Source organism: Tenebrio molitor, chromosome 8 (genome assembly GCF_963966145.1).
Source record: "Tenebrio molitor chromosome 8, icTenMoli1.1, whole genome shotgun sequence".
NCBI classification, from domain to species: domain Eukaryota; kingdom Metazoa; phylum Arthropoda; class Insecta; order Coleoptera; family Tenebrionidae; genus Tenebrio; species Tenebrio molitor.
In genome coordinates this window covers 11239027-11263006 of record NC_091053.1, presented here as the reverse complement: position 1 = coordinate 11263006, position 23980 = coordinate 11239027, and the positions used below count along the sequence as shown (strand labels likewise).

Here is a 23980-nt window from a genome sequence, read left to right as displayed (position 1 = left end):
GCAACGACCTACACATGGAAACCTCTGGATGACCTACACGACAGCGACCACTACCCTATAAAAATAGAAACCCACCCCGAACAAACTATAATCCATCAAACAACACAACAATGGAACTTTAAAAGAGCCAACTGGACAGAATATCAGAACTACATAGATCAGAACTGCTATTCTATCCTAGAATATACAGACCCCGAGACACAAGTACAGCAATTCACCAAGATAATGATCGACGCAGCAGAACTCAATATAGGATACACACAACAACGTCGCAGACACAACCCAGTCCCATGGTGGAACGACGAATGCGAAACAACCACACGAGCAAGCAAGAAAGCTCTATACCGCTACAAAAAACACAAATCCCAACAGAACCTCATAGCACTGAAACAAACAAGAGCCAAGGCGAGGATAACCATAAAAAAGAGGAAGCAACAAGCATGGGAAGATTACATCTCGACACTAACAACGAACACCCCAACGTCGAAGATATGGAAAACAATCCACAAGATAAAAGGCAAAAAAAGATTCTACAAAATAACAGCTCTCAACCAGTCCAACGGCACACTAACGACAGACGAGATACAAATGCCAAACATCCTAGGCGAACAATATCAAAAAGCATCCAGTGATAACCATTATTCAAAAGACTTCCTAAAACACAAACAAAAGAGCGAGAATCTCCCACTTCAATATGACAGCAACGACAACGGGAACCCGATCAACCACGAATTCACGCCAACAGAGATGCAGACAGCTATGAACAGACCAAGGGCATCAAGCGCGGGACCAGATAGCATTCCAGACTTACTAATAAAGAACCTAACACCAAAAGCTCAAGGAGTCGTCCTCAAGATATTCAATAACATATGGCAACAGCAAAAATTCCCAGACATTTGGAGAAAAGCAGTCATCATTCCCGTATTCAAACCCGGAAAACAAAAAACCGAAGCAAACAGTTACCGTCCAATATCACTCACGTGCACTTTATGCAAGCTACTCGAGAGAATGGTAAACGCAAGACTAATGGGGTATATGGAAGACAAATCACTACTTCACAATGCTCAAAACGGATTCAGGCCCAACAGATCCACTCTCGACTCCATATTGCTACTACACACAGAGGCATGTCACGCCCTAGCAAACCGACAGGAAATGCTAACAGCATTTATAGACATCGAAAAAGCATTTGACACAGTCTGGAGATATAATGTTCTAAAAAAGCTAACAGACTGGAAAGTAACCGGTAACATGCTCCAGTTTTTACGTAATTTCATGGAAAACAGAACATTCCAAGTAAGGATAAACGGCAAGCTGTCCAACACCTTCCATCAAACGAACGGAATACCTCAAGGCTCAGTGTTAAGCAGCACACTATTCCTTGTAGCGATAAACAGCCTCCCTGGAATAATACCCAAACCAGTAGTAGCCTCAATATACGCCGACGACCTGATAATATTCTGCCGAGGATCACAAATAACCACCACCCAAAAGATAATCTAGAACTCACTACAAATAATAGAGAAATGGTCCGCAGAAACTGGATTTCGCTGCTCTGCAACAAAAACAACCATAATGCGGTTCTCCAGAAGACGCAACAAAGAAGCACTAGAGCCGCTGCAACTCTACGGTCAACCACTAACACAGGTACAACATCAAACATACCTAGGCATGACCTTCGACGCGAGACTGACCTTTTCGACACACATCACCACCTTAAAGAACGACTGCCTTCGACGCCTAAATCTGCTGAAAGCCATAGCTCACACCAACTGGGGGAGCGACGAAAGGACCATCCTACGCACTTATCGAGCCACGATAAGATCTAAACTAGACTATGGATCCCCCGCCTATGGATCAGCAACAAGATCCCAACTCCGCAAACTAGACACCATACAAAACACAGCCCTCAGACTAGCACTTGGCGCCTTCAGAACAAGCCCAGCACTAAGCCTTCACCGCGAATCAAATGAGACCCCACTCCCACTCCGCAGAAAGCAACTTACACACACACAGAAACTCAAAGTGCTTACCCTCAGATCACACCCGCTACACAACAAGGTGACCGCAAATCCTTACTCAGAAGAATACGCGGCAAATGCTACAACACCAAAACCTTTCTTCCACGACACACAACCAACCACCGACATCCTCAAAAAATTATTTCCCACACCAACGGCGCCATACCCACCCTGGAGATATAAAACACCCAAAACGAACCTAACAATACTGACACACACAAAGAAACCAACCAACCCAGCTCAGATACAAATACAACTAGACACGATACGAGAGGCTCATACACATGACATAGTCATATACACGGATGCATCGAAAACACACGAAGGAGTAGGATGTGCCTTCTACTCCCCACAAAACGCAACTGAGAGAAAGTTCAAGCTATCCAACGAAAGCAGTATCCACACCGCCGAACTTTATGCTATCCACCAGGCCCTATGCTATAGTCAAACATTAGACCAAAAGAACATTATCATCTGCACCGACTCCCTCAGTGCCATTCAAGCAATCCGACGCACATCACCAAAAAACCACCTCCTACACCTCATCCAAAAAACCCTCTACGAAACGGAAAAACAAGACAAGTCAATTCTCTTCGTGTGGATCCCATCTCACTGTAACCTGCAAGGCAACGATAAGGCAGATCAAGCCGCTAGGGACGCAATTCAGGCCGGTCAAGAAACCCAAGAGTCACTCCTTCTCACCGATGCCATAAGCATAATAAAAAGATCAATACACGCCGACTGGGAGACTCAATGGAAAAATACTAACACCAAATTACGCCACATCGCCCCCGACCTTCAACCCAAAAGCCACAAAGAACTGACACGGCGTGAATCGGTCATCCTCAGGAGACTAAGGATCGGCCACACAGCACTAACCCATAAGCACCTACTCGAAAGAAGCAACACACCAACATCCAGAAGATGCAACACACCCACCACAGTCAAACACATATTACTAGACTGCCCAAACCTACAACACCACAGAGAGAAAAACCAACTAGCAAACAACATGACAACCATCCTGAACACGGAACCCGAACACGTCATCCAATACATACGAGATTGTGAAATATACCACTTACTATAAAACCAATAATGTAGAATAACATAGGGCTAATAACCACAGCTGTTGAAGCCCTATAAAATTTTAAATAAATAAAAAAAAAAAAAAACATTACTTTTTCCGCCAAATATTTGAACCTGAGTAAAACGGTAACAAATGTGGTTGTGATCGTCATCGAATCGGAGGAGCCCTATGTTGTGATTTTCTTTTGGCGGAAAAAGTTTCGGAATGCAAACGATGAGGGTTCCAGTTGGAAGCGTGTCGATAGAAATGAAACAACTAGGTGTGGAGGACGCCATACTTTTATTTCATTTAATTATTTTGATCTGCAATAACTTTGAATTTTGAAACGAGCAACGCAAGATGGCAACAAAACAAAATAAAATATATACACAAATAAACAGCATTAAACGATGCAACACAAAATACATAATTTACCAAAATCGAAACAGCAAACGATGAATTTTTAAAGAAATAAAGGCAAACAAGAAATTAGACACAATGCCAAATCTCACGTTGCACTCGCATATGCCAAACGAACCGACAGAGTGGATTTTTGAATTAAGGTGAATGAACGAATTTTTTCCGACAAAATACCAAAAATAAACAAATTATAAAACACGGTTATTGCAAAACGGGACCGATAAAACCCCCGTAAACGGTATCCCAAAGGCGAAATCTTTTCAAACTTCATAACAAATTTTTCTTAAACTCTAATTACAATCAAACATTTCATTTCGGTACAGTTAAGATACGGGGACGCGCGATGTCGTCACGAGCCGTTTAAATGGAGAGACAACAACTACAGAGTACATGTGTGACCATTCCTACAACCTCTAACGCATGCGACACCCCCGCGCCCTATTTCTACATCCGCATGCCGGCCGGAAGGGAGGTGAAGGAACATACAACTTCCATGTATGGACGTGAATCTCACGCGTAGGTTCGGAGGGGACGGGACACACAACTTCCATGTGTGGACACAGTATACCTTCTAAAGCTACGGTTTCTTAGAGAAGTACCCGCGCACAACTCACGGTAAGTCGTGCGCTGCACACAATCGCGTAAATCTAATCAGTTGATACTGATGGAAGCGTTTTCTTAGAAAAAGTTCAGTTGAACGCATTGTTGGCTTTTTCTAAGAAAACGCTTCCATCAGTATCAACCGATTAGATTTACGCGGTTGTGCGCAGCGCACGACTTACCGTGAGTTGTGCGCGGCGTACTTCTCTAAGAAATCGTAGCTTAAGCAGTAGTCTCACTCGACGTCGGCACTTTGATGTTTTCTGAAACGGTTGTGCTTTCGCGCAAGTTACTGCGCAATGAATTTAACAGGCGTTTTACATGAAATTAAACGTTACGGACAGGAATTTAAATCGGGGGTATTGGATCTCTTATGCGCAGTAACTAGCGCGGACTTACAACTGAATACAAAGATTTTGCGGAGTGCGACTACTGCTTAGAAGGTATACTGTGGTGTGGACGTGAATCTCACGCGTAGGTTCGGAGGGAACAAACAAAAAAAAGAAAAGAAATTACGCTGAGCGAACGAAACTACAACGTGCAGTGATCTACATAGTCCCAATCACCAATCAATGCCTATCGAAGTGCGGAACATTTATTACAGCCCGTGACGAAACGAACGCTGATGTCGCTCTAAACTGCTTTCCCAATTACATGACACAAACTTTTCCTCCGATACGAACAAATTATGATTTTAACAAATTTGTGATCTTAGCAAGTCAGAATTTAATATTTACAATTTTCCTTTCGTGTGCGAGAGGCGATAACTCAACCACGTGATCGACCCCACGCTCGCGAACAAATAAAAGTGAAATAATCAGTCGTTGTATTCTGTGAATTCTGAAACAAGACCCTTACCACGTGGTCCTGGTCCCAAAAACAAAAAAACAAAAAGCCAACGAACGTGGAATAAATTACCTACCCAGGTGAATGAAAAACGTCGAATTCCTCACGGGGACACAAATATCTACTCGGGACGGAAGTGAAATTGAGTCAGATTTAACTTACAAATTTGAGAAACTGGATCGCTCTTCGCAAGGTGTGTTCGTTTCGAAAAACCAAACAAAAGTGGCCTACCCCCTTCAACCACCCGCGCGAGCCCGTTTTCACCCCTGCTATATTTCCGCTTTTCAACAGCGTTGCCAATGCCAACCCCATCCCTCAGTTCCTAATCTAGCCGCTAGTACCTTCACATTTGGCGCGCTCTCGTGGCGGCACCGAGAATTAAAATTTAAATTTTAAACTGGGTCACTACAACATTGTGGACCGTTCACAATGACGTTATAATGAAAATTAATGTTGCATTATATTGTTAGCGTTATAACGATAGTTCTAAAGTCTATTTTTTCCTGGTAGGCGCGTGCGCGCGCATCTCCGAAAGGTAGAATCACATAGCTAAGATTTTTAGCAGGATGCAGGAATTGTTAGTATTTTTGGTTGCATATTATCTAGGGGATCAGTATTTGCGGTTGCACATTAAAACTCATGTTCATGATTTAATTTTTGTATAATTTGTAAAATGTAAACAAAAAAGTTTATGAATAAACTCGTGGAAAAATTGATAACAAATATTAAATGTACATTTTTTATTTTTATTTAATACATACAGGAGTTAAATTGGGTACAAAACAACTCCATACTTTTGGATTCAATCGTTAATTTCAAATAAAATAAAATAAAATAATCATCACCGCACTTTTCACCTAAAAATCTAAAAATAATTACAGTGACATCGACAAAAATTGACAGTTCACATGAAAGCGGCAAAAATTTCATAACATGGACATGGCCTGCTTCGACTACAATCATTTATAATAACCATGTATCTTGCTAGAGAAAAGGAAAAGGCTTAATTTACACAGCATCAATTGTAGGAATTCTGTTTGCAGAGAAAAATGAGTGCACTGTTTTTCGAATGAGATATTTTTGATGTTCATCCAATTGAATCATACATTTCCTATCAGGTTTCTTCGGTGCCTGTAATTGCCCACACTTCTTTTCTTCCGCCAAGTATCGTTGAATGGTTCTCTAAATCCACAACCTTCAACACAAAGTAATTAAGCTGTGATACAACAAAAAAAAATCAGAAAACAATACCAGTATAATCTGCAGTTTTTTCCTTCCTTTTGCCGTCTTGGTTAACTCGGCAAAATCCTTGGAGATCCCACGAAATACTTTAACGATCATTTCTTTCTCGGCTTGTGAGAAATTTGCTATAAATATGCATTAATAAAAAACTGTTACTTGCTGTTAGCATAAATCCAACTTACGCCGTTTATTTGGTGATCGAAATTGAGACATCTTGTTGACATATAAGAACTTCTTAACCTCTAAGAACTGTTTTTTTAATAAATAAATGGACACAACACAAAACACACAAAAAAACACACACAAAACACGAAAGGAAAATTAAGACACGATGAAACAAAAATGGCAGCTTGGACCTGATTGACAGTACAGAACACTGCAATATTGCACATTTCTCTAGTGTAAGTAGAAAAACAAAGTAGCCAATAGGAAAGTCGCATTTCGTTGCAGGATTTTGTAAATACGCACGCACGCGCCTACCAGGAAAAAATAGACTATAGAAATGTTCTGGATTCTTAACGTTACATTCTAACATTAGCCAACGGAAATAATTTATAAAAAGTACTGAAATACATGTAATTAGATCCAACGTTAACATTAACGTTTTAACATCGACGTAACGTTAACGCCATTGTGAAAGGGCTGTTAAGACTAAATATTTGTTAGCAGTCAACCATAGATACCACCCTGCGATCTGTACCAGAGGTTTCTATCATCCCCATCTCTATGGACTCCCAGCGGAGACGTCCATGCGCAATAGACTAAGATATTATCATTATTATTATTATCGAGATCTCGTGTACGCGGGTAGCACGGTGTGGTGGCAGGGAGGTTAATGTAATAAAATTTTGTTATTATTCAGTGTGTGTTTGTGGGTGTTCACCCCCCGAAAGCTAACATCAGAAGTGGGATAGAAGCGACGCCTCAAATAATAGTGACCAGCCTGAGATCGAGAAAACAACTCCCGGTAAGCGACCAATATGGCGGCGGAAAAGCGTTCTCCCTGTTCACTTGTCGGCTACGTCGACAGCGACTACAACGAAAGCGACATAGAGTCCCCAAAAAGTCCCACCCCAAAACGGCCCAAGGTACAGTGGCAAGAAACACTAATTGCATTAATAGCGGCTCAACAATATCAGTTGGCGCAATTGTCCCGCCAATCTAATACGCTTGCCCGATATCGTTTTCTGACGACTGCCGCGCCGCCTCGCGGAGGCATTGCGCAGCTTTCAGTTAGTGTTTTCAAAGTTCCCCCTGTCTTGATATGTAATATCATTCATAAAAACACAGGAATTTTTGAAATTTTCGCATTCAAGTGTACAATAAATCATGCAAATAATAACTTGCGGCTTTCAGTCGATTGATACGAGCTGTTTACGGGAAAAAAATGTGTAAAGGTAAAATTTTCGATTCGGAAATTGTTGCTATATTTTAAATAAATGAGCAAGTTCAACGACAGAATTTCGATTTGGAACGTTTTTAGTGTGATTTTTGAGATTTAGCGATATAAAAACATATTTAAAGAGGAATTAGCGCAATTTTAATAGTATCTGGAACATTCTCATTGCCAAAGAGCAATTTCATGCACAAAATTGCGACTTTTTGTCTATTCTCCTAAAGATCAAGTGCATATTAAGGTGCAACGAAATAAAATTTTTTGAAGTGAAACTTTATGGGAGGGTCTTGAAATTCTGAAGTGGTGGGGGTAAACACTGTCTCGCACAACGGTTGCGTCAATATTTCCATCTCACTTAATTTGGAGTCTAATTAATTATGTAAATTATAATAATCTGTTTAAGACGATACAAACATCCCTTAAAATTGTGTACACATACTTCTGTCTTTGTCACACTCACCAATTTGTCGATAATGTCCTCTCTTTTAATTAAAAATGAACAATGAGTTACGCATTTTGATAGATATTGTTTAGTGTTATCGTTAAAATATACAATTTTGTTGTAAATATGCTTAAGTCAGGCGCAGAAAGAACAAGAGCGTGGCGTGAGAGAAAACGTACGAGTGAAGTGACAGTTCAGAATGTGAAAAAAACGGTGTAAATAATAAAGACAATGAACCAGCAACTAGCATCTCGGCTCAGCCGGGTACATACAGTTTCGTCCGGAGAAATCTTTTAATTACCTAGTCCTTAAAACGCCCTACCTGCAAAACTTACGGTTTCGGCCGGACTCAATTTTAGGGTACATGCACTTTCGTCCGGCAGTACCTGTTGTACTTAATAAAATTTATTGAGTACCTGTCTCTACCAATGTTAAGACATGTCGAAAGACAGGGTTTGCAACAATGAAAATAAATAAACTGTATATATAATTTTATTATATTTATATACATATTTACATTCAATTAAAAACTAAAATAGTGGGAAGTCAATTTAATGAACTGAAGCCGAGTAATTTGGTTATCATCTAATTGTTTTATTTTTTCTTTTAAGTAGTTTTCTCGTTTCTAAAATCTAAAATAATCTAGAAATTTTTCCAGTTGCTGATTATGTGGCCTGATTTCATTCAGCTCGAATACTAAACAGTCACCAACACTTTCGGGTTCTGTAGAAAGAGAAAAAAAAAAATATTTAAAGAGAAAAATACATGAAAATTACATTAACATAAAATTAATGTGAAATTGTACAAAATAATAAGTAATTTTTTTACCCAAAAAAAGAAGACCAAAACAGTATCCAATCCATTTTCCAACTTCGGTTCTCTCTTTATAATCCTTAGATAGCCCCAATTCTTGAACTTTCCTCCACCATGCTTGACTAATATGAAATCGACAGCCTATTATTTTAACTTCATTCCATAGAATTTTGACGGCGTTGTGAATAGATTTTTCGAAGTCGATCACAATTTCTTGTGGTTGGAACTTCAAATTTATTTCCTTACATTTGTTTAACAGAATAGTTAGACATTTTGCATACGTCTCTCGTCTCTGTTAATTTATCTTTGAGCAAACAAAATGCCAACGGAATATAATGCCCATTATAGTATCCATGAAGTGCGAATAATTGTAAGAAATACTTTGGACAGTATTTGAAAGTTCCGTCCAAGAATATACGAGTACATCTGCACAAATGCTTTAAATTTACGTCGCACGAAAAACTTATTATGTTGGATTCAATATCGTTAATCATCAAAAAATTTTCTTTTCTGTTAGTAATTATTTTTTCTTTTATGTCCTCCAAAGCGCAATGCGATTCCAAACAAGATTTAGGCAACTTTGGAAACTTCTTGCGTCTTTCTCCGTATATACTCCTTTTTACAGATTTTACGTCATCAATGGTTAGTTGATCAGATTCATTTTCTTTTAAAACAGAATGGATAATTCTTTTAGGTTGCAATCCAATATCTTCAGAAGCCTTGCGTTTAGCTGCTACTGCCACGAATTGTTTTTGTAGTGCTGACTTACTGAGTTCCTCGTGAGAATGGATTAAATTATGCCGTGATATTAAAAAATCTTCACCAATTGTGTAGATCGTGGCGTTGCACTTTGGAACTCTGCATCTTCATCTCGACTCACCATTCAACAATTTATCACAAAAACTGAACTTATAATTGTTAACAATCAACAATACTTTTCCACGTTTAGAAACACTTTTTTGGATGTCTAAATTTTCCATTTTGCAAACTTAGATTTTACTTTGCAACTAATTCAGAATGAGAACTGAAAATACTGTCCTGCCGATACTGATGCAGGTGCGGGTAGGGGTAGCAGTTACCGGGTTTTTCCAAAGGGTAGGTAATAAAACCCAGCCACCCCAGCGTACTATATACCTGATCTATCGTCGGACGAAACTGCATATTTACAGTTTTACAGATTTGAACTATTTGGACGAAAGTGTAATCTTTAATTTATGCATGAAAGGATTACGGGCGAAACTGTAATCGCCGGCTCAGCCACCGCCTCTTGCATCTATCAGTGATAATTTACAATATTCTGATTTTCCTGTAATACAAAAGTTTCACTTCTATCGTGCGTCTTTACGACACTCTTTTTTTTTTTGCTTTATGTACTTTGTCCAGCAAATTTAACGTAAGTCATGTAAATTATTAATCCAATTGAAATTAACTGCGTTATGCGTCTATTATTTATTTATTTATTGTATAAAAAGTAACATTTAATTGTTGTTTTTTAATTCTCACGAATAAGAGGTTCTTTGTTGTTGGCAAGTACGCATGCCAAATACATTATTAAAATTTCAGTTACCGATTCTTTTTTTCGGTATTTTTGAAACCTGGAACACAGCAAACACCTCCCCGATTGATTACTCTGTTTTTTTTTTCTAAATAATTTGAATTTCTTACTTTCAAAAAGCCGATTTTACACGTCGTCAAATACGAAACTGTTTGTTTACAAACCGAAAAACGCCGCGCTCCGCCACTTGGCGGCGCGTCAATCGATATCGGGCAAGCCTATACGACGCCTTCAGCAACGCGATCGGCAGATATTGTCCGCACACTTTAAAGAGAACACGTTGAGTCATCCAAATCTGTCCGTGAAGTTTTGTCCAGTGGTGTATCACTTGCGTTCAGAAATGATGCCATACGTTTTTATTTGAATGATTGTGATACCGCTTTTAGCCAATACTAACCTCGCTCAAATAAAGAAATAAAAATTATTTAGTTCTGAAAAGAACTGATTTTAATGCAATAGAAAACAACCCTGAAATCACGAAACAACGAAACGTACACTGGCAAACTAGTCCAGTCAAATAAGGCGAGAAAAGGGGTAAACCTCGGAATGAAAGATAATAAGCTACAAACTTGTATAAATCTTTGTTTCGACATTTTATAAGTTAGCTCAAAAGTCTCATAGAATTTCGTGTACGCGAGTCAAGATATTGAATGTCAAAGGTCGCAAAAATCGTTTTTTTGTAAATATCTCGTTTCCCTTGCTCTAAATGACATTTGGAGTTATCACAAAAGTTGTAGAGCATAGAATTCTCTACAAATTTGGTCTTAAGGAATATTTGATGCATTTAACCGTTCTTGAGATAGAGCGCCAAGAGTGGGGAGCGTTAAGCCGTATGTATGTATGATGATAACGCTAGGTCAACTATGGACTCCAATACATTGTACGATTTATAAAGTTAATTACTTAACTAAAAATATTATAATTATGAAGAAACCTTAATTATTTACTATTTAATATAGGTATTATATTAATAGATACCTATGTATTATTCATAAAAATCAGACATCCTTTTAATAATATTTAGGTACTTAATTTATATTAATATGAAATAGTTTAAATAGGTACATTTTAATTATATTTTTATGTATCATAATTATATTTTAAGTAGGAAAGAAATTAAGTATTTTTTCTTTGAAATGTGTAAACTCGTGAATACCTAGGTATATTACTATCAATTATTAAAATGTTTGAAAAACATTCCAATTTGGATCAATCACCTCAAGTATTTCAGCAAGAAAACTGTCCTCTAGAAACATTTTTGAAAATGGGATACGTGTTTTTTAGAAATGTATAATGCTCCAAAATCAGAACACAATATTGACAATTTTCGATATACGCAATTCATCAAATCAACAAGACTCAACAAACCGATGCAGTTATCATCTCTTCCACCTACAAGTGTATTCAAACTTGGGTAGGGAATAATTTAGAACCCCAGGAATGGGGGTGGATATTGCAAAATGACATCCTGGAACCGACAAGAACATTATTACCACCAGCACTGCTCTATAGGATATTTTGCAATTGCAAGAAAGGTTGTGGTTCGAGTTGCGGATGTAGAAAATTAGGCGTGCAATGCTCCTCAGTTTGTGGTCAGTGTAATGGACAAGCATGCCTCAATGCTTCATCATATCCAGATGATCTTAAAGAAGAAAGTGAATATGTCAGAATGTAACAAACAACGAGGATAATGATAATGAATTGGAAATTCAAGTGAACGACCAGAAGAGGAAGACGGTGACGAACAAGAGGAATATTAAGCTGCATGCTTGCTATTAATAATAAAAATAACAGAAAAAATCCCCCTCACATTTTAACTTGAATCATAATAGATTTATGGTAAACTGTTGGTAAATAAAAAATATAATTAAAATGTAGTTAAACTATTTCATTGTAATATCTTATTATGTATTAATATAAATGAAGTAAATATTACTAAGCAGATTTATAAATAATATCATTAATATCTAGAAATATGATATACAGGGTGGTCCCGATATAACCTGCCAAAAAAATTCTGGGTCATGAGAAGGATCTAACAAGTCCAAAAAAAACCCCCTTCGTTAGGTCCAAAATAATGGGGATAAATTAACCCCTATCCACACCCATTCGACGCTGCTGACCACAAAAATACGTACCTACTCAGGAATTAATTGTTGGTGTTTGCAAGGATGGCAGTATCTAAGCAACATAGGTACCTGTATCGTTTATGACAAATTTCAAATCTGACAAACTAAATTAATGACATTTATTGAAAACGCTGTAACTGCGTGCGTTAATTCACCAGCTTATTTAGGTACAAAAGCTGATTTTGTAGACTGAGATGAATGAGTAATAAATAAAGTGGTGTTCCTCAATGTGTAAATAAATGTAGAGGTAGTGTGTGCAAAATTGTGGAAGAACTGTGTAATAAGAGTATCGTCTTAATTGTAGTTAAATAAATGTATTGAATAAATTTATTTACACTTTACATATTCGTACTTTCAACTCTAACTGAGAATATCTACTAACTAATGAAAGGTAAACTAGACTAGACACATTATTTGCCTTCCGTTGGCATTTAAGCACATTTGAGTACGCTGGTACCAATTTTCATAAACAGAATTCAGCATTTCTGGGTATTTATTAATCTGGTTCGCGGCGTCTGTTACGCGTTTCTGGAGTTGGCTTTTTGTATTTATTTCAACTTCGTATACCAAATCTTTCGTTTGGCCCCAAAAATTAAAATCCAGAGGGGTTAAATGGAGGATCGGGGACGCCATCGTATTGGAATCAGTCAGAACCAACCTCACATAAATGCAGATGTAGCTCCACAAAAGTACAACGAGACGGAAGGACTCCTTCAGGAAAACGCTCGCCGTATGGTAGCCTTGCCGGTCTTGAATTACCACGTGTTTCGCCATAGAGTAAATGCAAATCGGCGTATTCTTGTTTCGTGAATTTCATAACTTTTTGAAGGATTCGCAAATTTAAAATTAAACTTGACAAATGTCATAGGTGTTGCAGGTACCGTTGCTAAAGAAATCGCAGCCAAGTAACCAGAATTACCTTTTTTAAACCGATTAACTCATTAGCGTACAGCAAATTTTGACCAAATTTTCAATTATTTTTATTTCGAAAACGAAAAGACTTTTATTAGAAACTTTTTTTGTGTGTGAGTTCTACTCATCGTCACCTATTACTGGATTTCTTCTGGCAGGTTATATCGGGACCACCCTGTATTAATTACTAAATATCTAAAGTTTCTTCATAATTATAATATTTTTAATAAATAATTAGCTTTACAACTCATAGTATGTAATGAAGCCTAGCGTTATCAGTATCACACATACGGGTAAACGCTCCCCACTCTTCGCGCTCTATCTCAAGAACCGTTAAATGTATAAAATATTGCCTTAAGAACAAATTTGTAGAGAATTTCATTCCCTACAACTTTTCTAATAACTCTAAATGTCATTTAGAGCAGAGGAAACGAGATATTTACAAAAAACCGATTTTTGCGACCTTTGACCTTCAATATCTTGACCCGCGTACACGAGATTCTATGAGACTTTTGAGCCAACTTATAAAATGTCAAAACAAAGGTTTATACAAATTTGCAGCTTATTATCTTTCATTCCGAGGTTGAATCCCTATTTGACTGGACTAAACCAGATCACGAATGAACGTACGCCTCTGACGCCGCATGGCCGGTAAGCGGTTCTACCTGCCCACCCTAGAAATCGAAAAATGGACTGGACCAACGTAGTTGCGTCTGCCGCGCAACTTTATTGGTGTGTTCTCCTTAAGGCTCCAGTGGAGTAAAATAAAATTCCAGTTTTGAGGAATGTGGGTTGTATACTCTGTAAATTTTGACGGGTGTCAATCAATTTGCCGGGGGTCCTTCGAGCAGAAGTTATGGTCATAAAATGCATGCATTTTCTGTCAGGTAGAAATGCCGACACAGGCGACGGCGAACAAACCCGTTCCCGTTATCCCATAAACCATTATTTCGGAATACTGACACTACAAATACGGTAATAGTATTTTACAGTAGAAGTCCGTTAGGACAGCCTTTACTGCCGAGCCAGAGATTTTGTGAGACGAGCTCGCAGAGCGAGTCGAATAATACTGGCGAGGCTGTAAAGGCCCTAACGGACGTGTATTGTACAATAGTTTTTGTAATATCTCTACGATTCGTTCACAATTATCTTTTTGAAATACATTTTTTTTGACGCCATCGAAAAAACCGAATGATGCGAACCGAGTGTGCGGAGGACGTCATGTCAACCGTTGTTTGTGAAAAAAAGTTGTTTCAATGTTGTTTGTCAGATTTGTTCAACGCTTAACTTTCCGTTGAAAATAAATGAATTAATAAAGAATAATTAGTAAATATCTTGTTGGGTGTACTTAAAACTTTAAAAACCCATTTTTTAATTTAATTAACCACAACTTTAAGGACCTAATGTGGTTTATTTTCAGTTTTTAAGGGACTATTTGCAGTAGTTTAAGGGACTATTTTAGGCACCTATTTCCGACTTTTTAATTGCCTAAAATCCGGGCCCTAGTCATAACTATGTACCTGTACCTACCTATAAAAAATTGAATTCTCTGACCAAACAACGATTCAATCATAATTAATAAAGTTTTTATTTAATAACAGCAAGAACCAACACAAATGTCGTAAATAATACTTGATTTCGATGGTTCCAAACGTTTGCAGCTTGATAGTCTGTACTGGAAATTTTATAATGTGTACCAGGAATTTTGACTCTTTCGATAACAAATGGATTCTTGGATTTTCCCGGTCCTTCTAGGTACTTACCTAGGACCACTAATCATCCCCAAGTAACTGTACGGTACGGTAATAACGGTGAAGAGGTAGGTTTAAAATTAAAAAATAATAAAAATAACAGTACCTACATTCCTATCATCTCAAAGTGAAAGTAACAAAACTAAATGAATTTTGGGAGTTCATATTATTGGACCATTTTAATTTATTATAATATAACAGTGTTTTTCTTTTGGTTTTCCTTTTTTGTCAATGGTATTTGACTATTTCTCAAAAATATTTCATATTTACCTCACTTTGACATTTAATAGAGATAGGAAATAGTTTTGAGAAATAGTGAAATACAGTTGGTACAATTTGGTTTTGTCCATTTGTCAATTAATTGTCTACTTGACAATACCTATCAAATAATTTCTAAAATTGTCATTGAATTTTGATTATAATTCTAACCTCTATCTCGCAAGGTTTCACACGACCGCCGTCTTGATGATTGACATATTTCACTATACATCTGCCTGGGCGAAGCTTTAGTGCCTGTGATCTCCACGGCGCCACTTTAGGGGGGAATGTCACTAAATAATCATAACCTCATAAACAAATGTAATGAATTCAGTGAAGTTGTCAAAATGCAGTGTCAAAGACTCAAAGAGTGTCGCAGTTTAAAAGTAGCTTTAATAACAACAATTTTATTAATTTTGTTGATGCTAGTTCTGTGTGGTGTTTCTGGTTTTTAGCATTTTGCTGTTAGTGTTTATGAACTAGCTTTTTTATCATATTAGAACTGATATTGCGGTAAATGCAGCAACAACAAATTCCGTTAGTTGTAATGTTGTAAACCTATTTCTAGATTAATATTAAAATTATAATCTCATTCTTGGATTTGCAGTACCTACATTATTTCCTAAGCGGGTCATTTCAGATAAAGATGGGTCCACAACAAAACAATTACCTATATTTGCTTAATTAATCCGTGCCATTCTTGGTGGAAATGAGTGGAAAGGATATTTTACGTTTTGTACAGTTTTGAATGTAATATCATTTTGGGCAAATTATTATTCTATGAATTTGCACTCGCCACTGACCGAGATATTTTCAAAAAACGCGGCGCCGAAAGTTTGTCCCTCCCGCACAACCGAACCAGTGCGCAACATTTTGCTTTTGCCATTTAGAATATCCAAACTGTAATTACAATTAAAGTAATGTATCATTTATCACTGGACAACTACGCATGACTGCATGCATCATGCAGATACATGTGTGTGGACTGCATGTCAAAATTGTCACGATGCACATGACGATGTGATAGCATGACAGTTAGTTGCTAACAGCAACCCCCGAAATCGACCCTAAAAGTCAGAATCATGAGAACATAGGATTTTTCGGTCTACGCCCAGGCCGCTATAGACACTCTGACTATCTAGCAGGTCGTGTTTCACACCATAAAAATGTGCCAATTTTATTCTGACAGTTTCCGTTTTTTTTTGCAACCAACTACAGTTGACAAAAGAGGAAAATAAAAAAAAAAACAGTGTAATAATTTTATAAATATTATTATTCGACGGATTTGGAGACCGATTAGGTTACAATTTAGCGGCTTTTGGTAAAGAGTTTGACACTAACTTCATGGTTCTCTCTACAGTTAAACGATTTCTCTTGGTTGTTTTTATATTACCGAAGCAACTCCAATTGCTTTCACTTGATGCTGATGTAGAAGGTAAGCTCAAAAGAATGACAGCAATTTTAGCCAATTCCCTTTTGCCACACAATCCTTTCCACCAAACGATGGGAGACATTAGTTCCGCTGCTCTCCATAATGATTGTTTACTCCATATAGAAGCATTCGCATTATATTCTCCTATGTCAGCACATACTTTTTCGACATTATAATTAAGTTGCTGTGCTAAATCAATAATAAAGTCAATAGCTTCTTGTTCTTCATCTTCATCAAGGCACTTTAGCAAAGGGTTTAAAAAATGTGCAGCATAATGACATGGATGATGTATAAACATTTTCCTTTCATTGAAAAAATTAACGATGCACCTTTGATTTTTTTCAGTTAAAAAGGTAATTTTTTCTTGAATATTTTCCTGTATTGATGTCATGATTTTATGTACATAACTCATATTAGGAGTATCTCCTTCCATTTTTGTTATGCTTGTTATGTTTGTATTTCTAAATGATTATGAATATTTTATATTAGTGGCCAGAAATTGGAATTATTAAGAATTAGACTTCGTAAATCATTGGGCATAATCTCCTTGTTTACCGTAACTGATTGTATATGTTTTTGGGTTCTTAACAGTGATTTTAACATGTTGGCATTGGAACCCCATCTTGTGTCAACCGGTAAAGACAAAGCATAAATTACACCTCCGTTCTCCAATTGATTTTTTTTTAACAATTCCCCGCTTAATTGTCTGTTTTTAAAAAACTTGATTATTTCTTTTGCCTCATTCAACGCCTGCCTTATTGTTGGAACAGATATAATGTCTTTAATAAATAAATTAATCCCATAAGCCAAACACCCACATATAATCAAATGTGGATATCGCTGTTTTAATTGTCTCCACGCACTTTTCATATTCGCAGCATTATCTGTTATAAGGGCTTTAACTTTATTTGGGCCAACCACTTCCATAGCATCCCCCATATTTTGTGATGTACTTACCAGTGTGAGGTTCCATTTTAGAATCGACTGCCTTGAAGAAAACTGGTGTAGGAGTACAGAATAATATATTTATTAAGGAATTTCCTGTGTTGTCCGTCCAACCATCAGACACTAATGTCAAGGCATCTGCGTTCTCGATTTTAATCTTAATTTGGTTCTGAATAAAACTATACTCTCTGTCGAGAAGTGAGTTAGATAACTGGTATCTACTAGGAGGCTGATATGCTGGTCTAAGATGTTTGAAAAAAGAAATCCAATATGGGTCCTCTGCTATACGTAATGGAGTTGAAGTGGCATAAATTGCCCTTGCAAAGAGTGTATCAAGTTTTTCTTTATCCTTTGGTTGTAAAAAATCTAGAAATCCTAACATGTTTGAACAACTACTTCCTCTTCCACTTACAGAGTCTTGTTGGTTTGAAATTTCCACACCAATGTCGGTATCACATGTAATGTTGCCATTATTGTCCACGTTGTCCTCTGTCGGTAATAGAGATAATGATGATACAGACTTTGGTTCTTTATTTTCACTAAACAATTTCTTGATGACGTTTGGGGCGTTATTATACTTGATGGCAATATGTCGTTTCATTCTTTTTGCATTGGAAATGTAGACTTCACCAGAATAATTACATTTTCCGGTAACATATTTGCCTTTAGTACATTTTCTAAAGTGCTTCCATACAATGCTGTATTTTCTAGGCATGTTTATGTTTACTACAATAATTATTGTACCTTGATAATAATCTTTGATTTAATAAAGTGTTATGACTTACCGTTTAGCACGTTTAGTGAATTAAAATACAGTTATAACGTTACCAGTTAATCAGCCATTCAGCCCATGCCCATCATGGTCATGAGGGTAAAGTGTTCTGTCAATTTTGATTTTTGAGCGGTAAATTAAAAACAATTTACCGGTTGGTAAAAAATGAAAAAATCTTGACGTTATTGACCGGTTAATTGACCAGTTAACATCCAAGTAAATAACCAACTCACAACACTACATAAAAGTATTAGGACCGTATTTATAGTTCTAAACTTAAGATTAACTTGGGTAAGAACGTCTCAAGCATAAGCTTTTGCTTATAATTTGTTTCGTTTTATAGTCATCTGTTCGGCTAAACTCGGGGGAGACAGTCACAAGTGGCGCGTTTCCATAGTAACCTTTCAACATCTGTCAAATTTTGAAAAATATTTTTCTCCCTACCGGTTAGAAATGTAGGCTGTGGATACCTCATTTGAGGTGAGAAAATTCAACTTTCTCGCTAAGGTAAGAAAGTTAATCATGAAATGTTTATGGTAAAACTGTACCAAAATACAAATGTCAAAAGTGTCGAAAGTGAAATAAGTTATTGATAAATGAAGGCCAATTCAATGAAGTAAGTTGGTAGGTCAATCATATAATCTGGAAAATAAACAGATAAGCTAGGTAGGTAGATTACTTTACCCTGTGTATATCAAATTTTCGAACAAACCTCAAATCTTCAAATGCGATGACAAGTTAATTAAACAAATAACACAGCCTACTATTCAATTCTCAAAATTTTCGTTTTAATCACGAATATAACCATTTTTTTTTACTTTTTTCAACAAAGTTGTGCCGGTAGGGAAAAAAATGTATTCAAACCTTGTTAAGAAAGTGTCCTTGCAGACCTTGGGCACTTACAAACCTCGTCTACGACTCGGTTTATAATCTTTGCCTGCGGTCTGCAAGAAACCACTTTCTTACCTTGGTTTGAAATATACTATTCTGTGTTCTTGCGTTCTTGCTCGTTTTTATTCAATTAAGAATCATGAAAACGGCCAACTACGCTGAAAAAGAAAAAATAATTTTGGCCTCATTTGTTCGAGAAATGGGCGGTGAAATAGAAAATTAAAAATCCGATGCTACTTCGGTTCAAAAGAAACAGGACGCATGGGAGAAAATAGCGGCTCATTATAACAGCCAGCCAGAAGTTTCTACAGCACGAACATCAAAGCAGTTGAAGAAGTTATGGGCTAATTTAAAACAAAAGTAAGTTCATGTACTTTTAAATGAAAAATATAATGCTCCTGACACTTTGAAATCTATAATAGGAAACGTGCCGAAAACACAAAACATATTTTCAGTATGTTGAAAACTGGTGGTGGTCCACCAGATGCAGAGTCCACTGATCCATTAATGAAACTGGTGGATGCAGCCGCACCAAATGTTGATTTGTTCTTAGAATGTGATTGGGACTCAACAGCTGCATTTGGACGTAGTTTTATTATTAATTGATTTAAACTAAAATTTACGGAATATTATTATATAGGTGCTCGAGATACTTGTGCAATTACTGTTGCGACAAACTCTGTGACGTTTACCACCAGTCCTGCCACTACCGCTGCCGCCGCTACCATCAGAACAAGTCGGGCTGAAAGTTGTGATTTGGAAGTATACCCACACATGAATATTTTACCAACGTGTACCGGTTTGTTTACGTTACACCATAGACATCTACTATATCCTCTAGACATTGCATAGCCTGCATCAGAGACAATCTGGACACAACTCTAGCCTGCACACTACGTGCCTATTGGTAAGGGCAAAAATGTGCATATTGTGTTGCATATACATAAAGATAGGTAACAATAACAATTCAATTTTTTCATTATTAAATGATCATCTTTTGGAATTCGAAGAATTTGAGGGCCATCACTTAGTTGAACTTATAAAACTTATTCAAAAATTCGATTACATCATTTTAATAACATATTTAATCGAAATATTAAGGATGATATAGTATTAGACAGAAACTTAATAAGACTGTTTGTACATGTAACTATCTAGAACATGCCATTCAGTTTTATACTAGTTTATTATGGTTGTGTATGTTAATGTTTAATTAATTGATGTTTCTACATAAGTACATATAAATTTTCTCTTTTATAGATGGATATTGAATACAGAATACATATAACCATTATCTATTTATAAGAAATTGGCGAAAATCATTTCTTAGGGCCAGTTTATAGAAGCAAAATTAAGTTAATCGTAATTAAATGCAAGATTAACTGAACACGTGATCAGATTGAACCAATCGAAGTTCCAGATTGAGGGGTTAATCGCGCATTAAAATTTAATTAGAATTAAATATTTAATTCTCTTTCTATAAACTGGCCCTAAGAGTCATCAAATTTTAAATGTAATTTGGTAGTGCGTATGCAGGCCATTAGCATTACATTTGCCCTTAGAAAGATGGCGGATTTTGGCTACACAAATTTTACCTCTTCCACAACCAATGCAATGTCTAGAGGATATAGTAGGTATAATACATACTCGTAGATGTCTATGGGTTACACTTTATAGTACCGTATGTTTCAAAAAATTTCTGGTCAAGTAGGTCCTGCAAAACAAAAGCATTAAAAACGTATGGCGCAGCTTGTCAAATAATAACTAAACTGTCAAAAACGTCATTAATTGCCGTAATAATTTTGTTCGCAAAATGTTATCTATGAGAATGATTTTCACTCCTGAACAACAGATATTCATGATTGAACCGTATTTTTCCAATGGTCACACACTTCACACATTTCGAGAATGTGACAGTGTTCAGCAGAAGTGCTCGACCCAAAGTTCGTACTGAGGAAAATATTGAGACTGTCAAACGTGGAAGACGAACTCCAATTATCTCTCAGGCAACTGTTGCAGCAGACTGAGTTATCAGTGTCAATTTGTCAAAGGATCGTTCGAAAGGATCTTGAAGATTCAGTAACAGCTGAAAGATACCGGAACAACATTCTTGATGTTTTCACAATCAACTCCAACTGGCTCAAGGGTATTTTCAATAAGACGGGGCTACAGCACGCGAGACTCTTCGTTATTTGTGGCAATTTTTTGCACCAATGTTGCTTGATAAAGAGGAGTCTTCCAATGTGCATCGAAGCTCAAGCTATCATTTTTAACACTTGCTCTAGAGTAATTTAAAACACATTATTGTTAATTGTTGTTAATTTATTTATTTATTGTTGTTACATTACTTGTTTACACATATTGCCCGGGTTTATTGGCTTTTGTTGATGTTGTTGTTGCGCGGCCGTGCCGGGTACATAAACATAATCTAACTTTAATCCGAAGCATATAAGCGATCGTCTGCGCCTCCGCGGTACTGCAATATGAAATCTTGGCGCTAACGCCAACGGCCAACCCCAATTCTCGTAGAATCGTAGGGGAAAAGAACCGTTCTCAAGCTTTTTTTGAAATTGCCATTTTATGACAGTTCATTCAAAACAATTATTGTGATAAACACATTTCCACATGAATATTCAAGTTACGCCATACGTTTTTAATGCTTTTGTTTTTCAGAACCTACTTGGTCAGAAATTTTTTGAAACACGGTATTATATCTACAGTATCTCTGGTTTGATAATAATTTTACTCAATCTGATCCTGATTTTATTCACAGAGAAAAACACAGAGCAATTAAGTACTACCCCTGCTTCACCATCATCCTTTGTGCCAGAATTATATTGCGCTCCCCATTCCTCCCATGAAACGGCGTCCACGATTTTAAGACCTCCAATAAATACCGACCCAAAACGTAAAACAAAGAGATTTTACAAGAAAGAAGATGAGGAAAAATTGTTACGAATACAAAAAATTAAAGAAGCAATCGAGCAACAAAATGAATTACATCAAATAAGAATGGCTAGTGCGATAGAGGAATTTTTTGTAGCAACCGCCAACGCAAAATTAGTAGCTTCAAAATTAACGAACGAGCAGCTCCAGGAGGTTCAAAAAATTGTAAAAGAACGATTTACTGAGACAAGGGATAATTAATTAGACGAATTTACATAATTATTTGTGAATTTTATTGATTTGTAGCAACATAAATAGAAGTAGGTACATAATTTTGAAAAAAATAAATAATTATTCGCTAAATAATAAATCAATTCAAAAATGCTGTTGAATAAACTGACGTCTAAACGCTAATCCTAAAATATCGTTATTAACAACTGGTACTTCTTCAAGTTCTTGTGTCTCCTCTACAAAATCTATGTTGTTATGCTCGATACCAATATTATACAAAACAGAACAAGCACATATTACTGCTTGTGTTGTTTCCAATTTAGTACGTAACGTTCGGCTGAGGCAGGGAAATCTTCGCTTCCACTTCCCAAAAATCCTTTCAACTACATTTCTTGTATGTTTGTGAGCCCTGTTGTACCTTGCTTCTTGTTCATTTTGGGGCTGAAGCAGAGGAGTTAGCAAATAAGGTCTACAGGCGTATCCGTTATCTCCCAATAATAATCCTCGAATATTTCCCTGTTCAAATCTAACTCTTGCAGCACTACGATTAAATATGACGCTATCATGGGTTGATCCAGGATGCCTTACGACGATATCTAAAATTTCTAAGCAAGGACCGCCTATGACCTAAAATATAAATTATTATATGAAAAATAGAAAAACTTAAACAAACTAGATTTTTTTTTGTGTTTTAATACCTGTATATTTAAAGAAAATATTCTCTTCCTATTTCTAAAATTCTCCGCATTTTCTCCACCTGGATTCTGGATTGGTATATGAGTTCCATCAATTACTCCTGCAATACAAGGAAAGCCGTAAATTTGGTTAAACCGAGCAATTAAATTTCGTTGCCCCTCTTCATTACAAGGAAATTTGACAAAATTTGCTGTATTTTCAGCCAATAACACTGATACCCTTTTTACTATCTGTGATACTGTTGCTTGGCTGACACCTTGTAAATCACCATCAACCATCTGTAATTAGTAAAATATAATAGAAATTTTAAACATTACTACTGTTGATAATTTAAGATTACATACTTACTTGGAAGTTTCCTGTAGCATAAAATCGTAACGTTATCAGTAGTTGCACCAGTGGAGAAATTGGAAGTCCCCGGTTATTAATTTTTTGAAGGCTCCCAATTACCAACGGAAGTATAATATCAATTACAGTGTGTTTGCTGAAACGATATCGCATTTCAAATTCTCTGTCTCGGAAGTACTCGAATGAGTCATTTCTATTCCTTATATAACGTTTAGGTAAACGTCTTCCGCGATTACGTTCAATATCTTCGACATTTACTAGATGCTCAAAAAAATCTTCCATTATATTCCTAGCTACCCACTAAACTTTGTACGATTTATTTTTA

General features: G+C 36.6%; 1 protein-coding gene and 3 long non-coding RNA genes across 5 annotated transcripts; 2 read left to right on the top strand and 2 right to left on the bottom strand.

Annotated features, from left to right (window-relative positions):
- The first annotated feature begins 1575 nt into the window (after positions 1–1575).
- LOC138137040 (uncharacterized) lies at positions 1576–3111 on the top strand. Its single transcript, XM_069056336.1, has one exon. The coding sequence runs from the start codon at positions 1576–1578 to the stop codon at positions 3109–3111; it is 1536 nt and encodes a 511-aa protein (XP_068912437.1).
- A 3557-nt stretch (positions 3112–6668) lies between these two features.
- Positions 6669–22672, top strand: LOC138137163 (uncharacterized). The gene is made up of 5 exons (XR_011161600.1): positions 6669–7165; positions 19692–19854; positions 19917–20080; positions 20135–20293; positions 22268–22672. It is a non-coding gene; the product is annotated as an uncharacterized lncRNA (long non-coding RNA).
- On the bottom strand, positions 8513–9860 carry LOC138137177 (uncharacterized). The gene is made up of 2 exons (XR_011161614.1): positions 8865–9860; positions 8513–8759 (listed from the first exon to the last, which is right to left on the bottom strand). It is a non-coding gene; the product is annotated as an uncharacterized lncRNA (long non-coding RNA).
- A 442-nt stretch (positions 22673–23114) lies between the features above and the next one.
- Positions 23115–23969, bottom strand: LOC138137171 (uncharacterized). Of its 2 annotated transcripts, none has more exons than XR_011161608.1 (3): positions 23652–23969; positions 23310–23585; positions 23115–23238 (listed from the first exon to the last, which is right to left on the bottom strand). It is a non-coding gene; the product is annotated as an uncharacterized lncRNA (long non-coding RNA). The 2 variants fall into 2 exon arrangements; XR_011161607.1 differs by having other exon boundaries at positions 23656–23967.
- Positions 23970–23980: the final 11 nt, after the last annotated feature.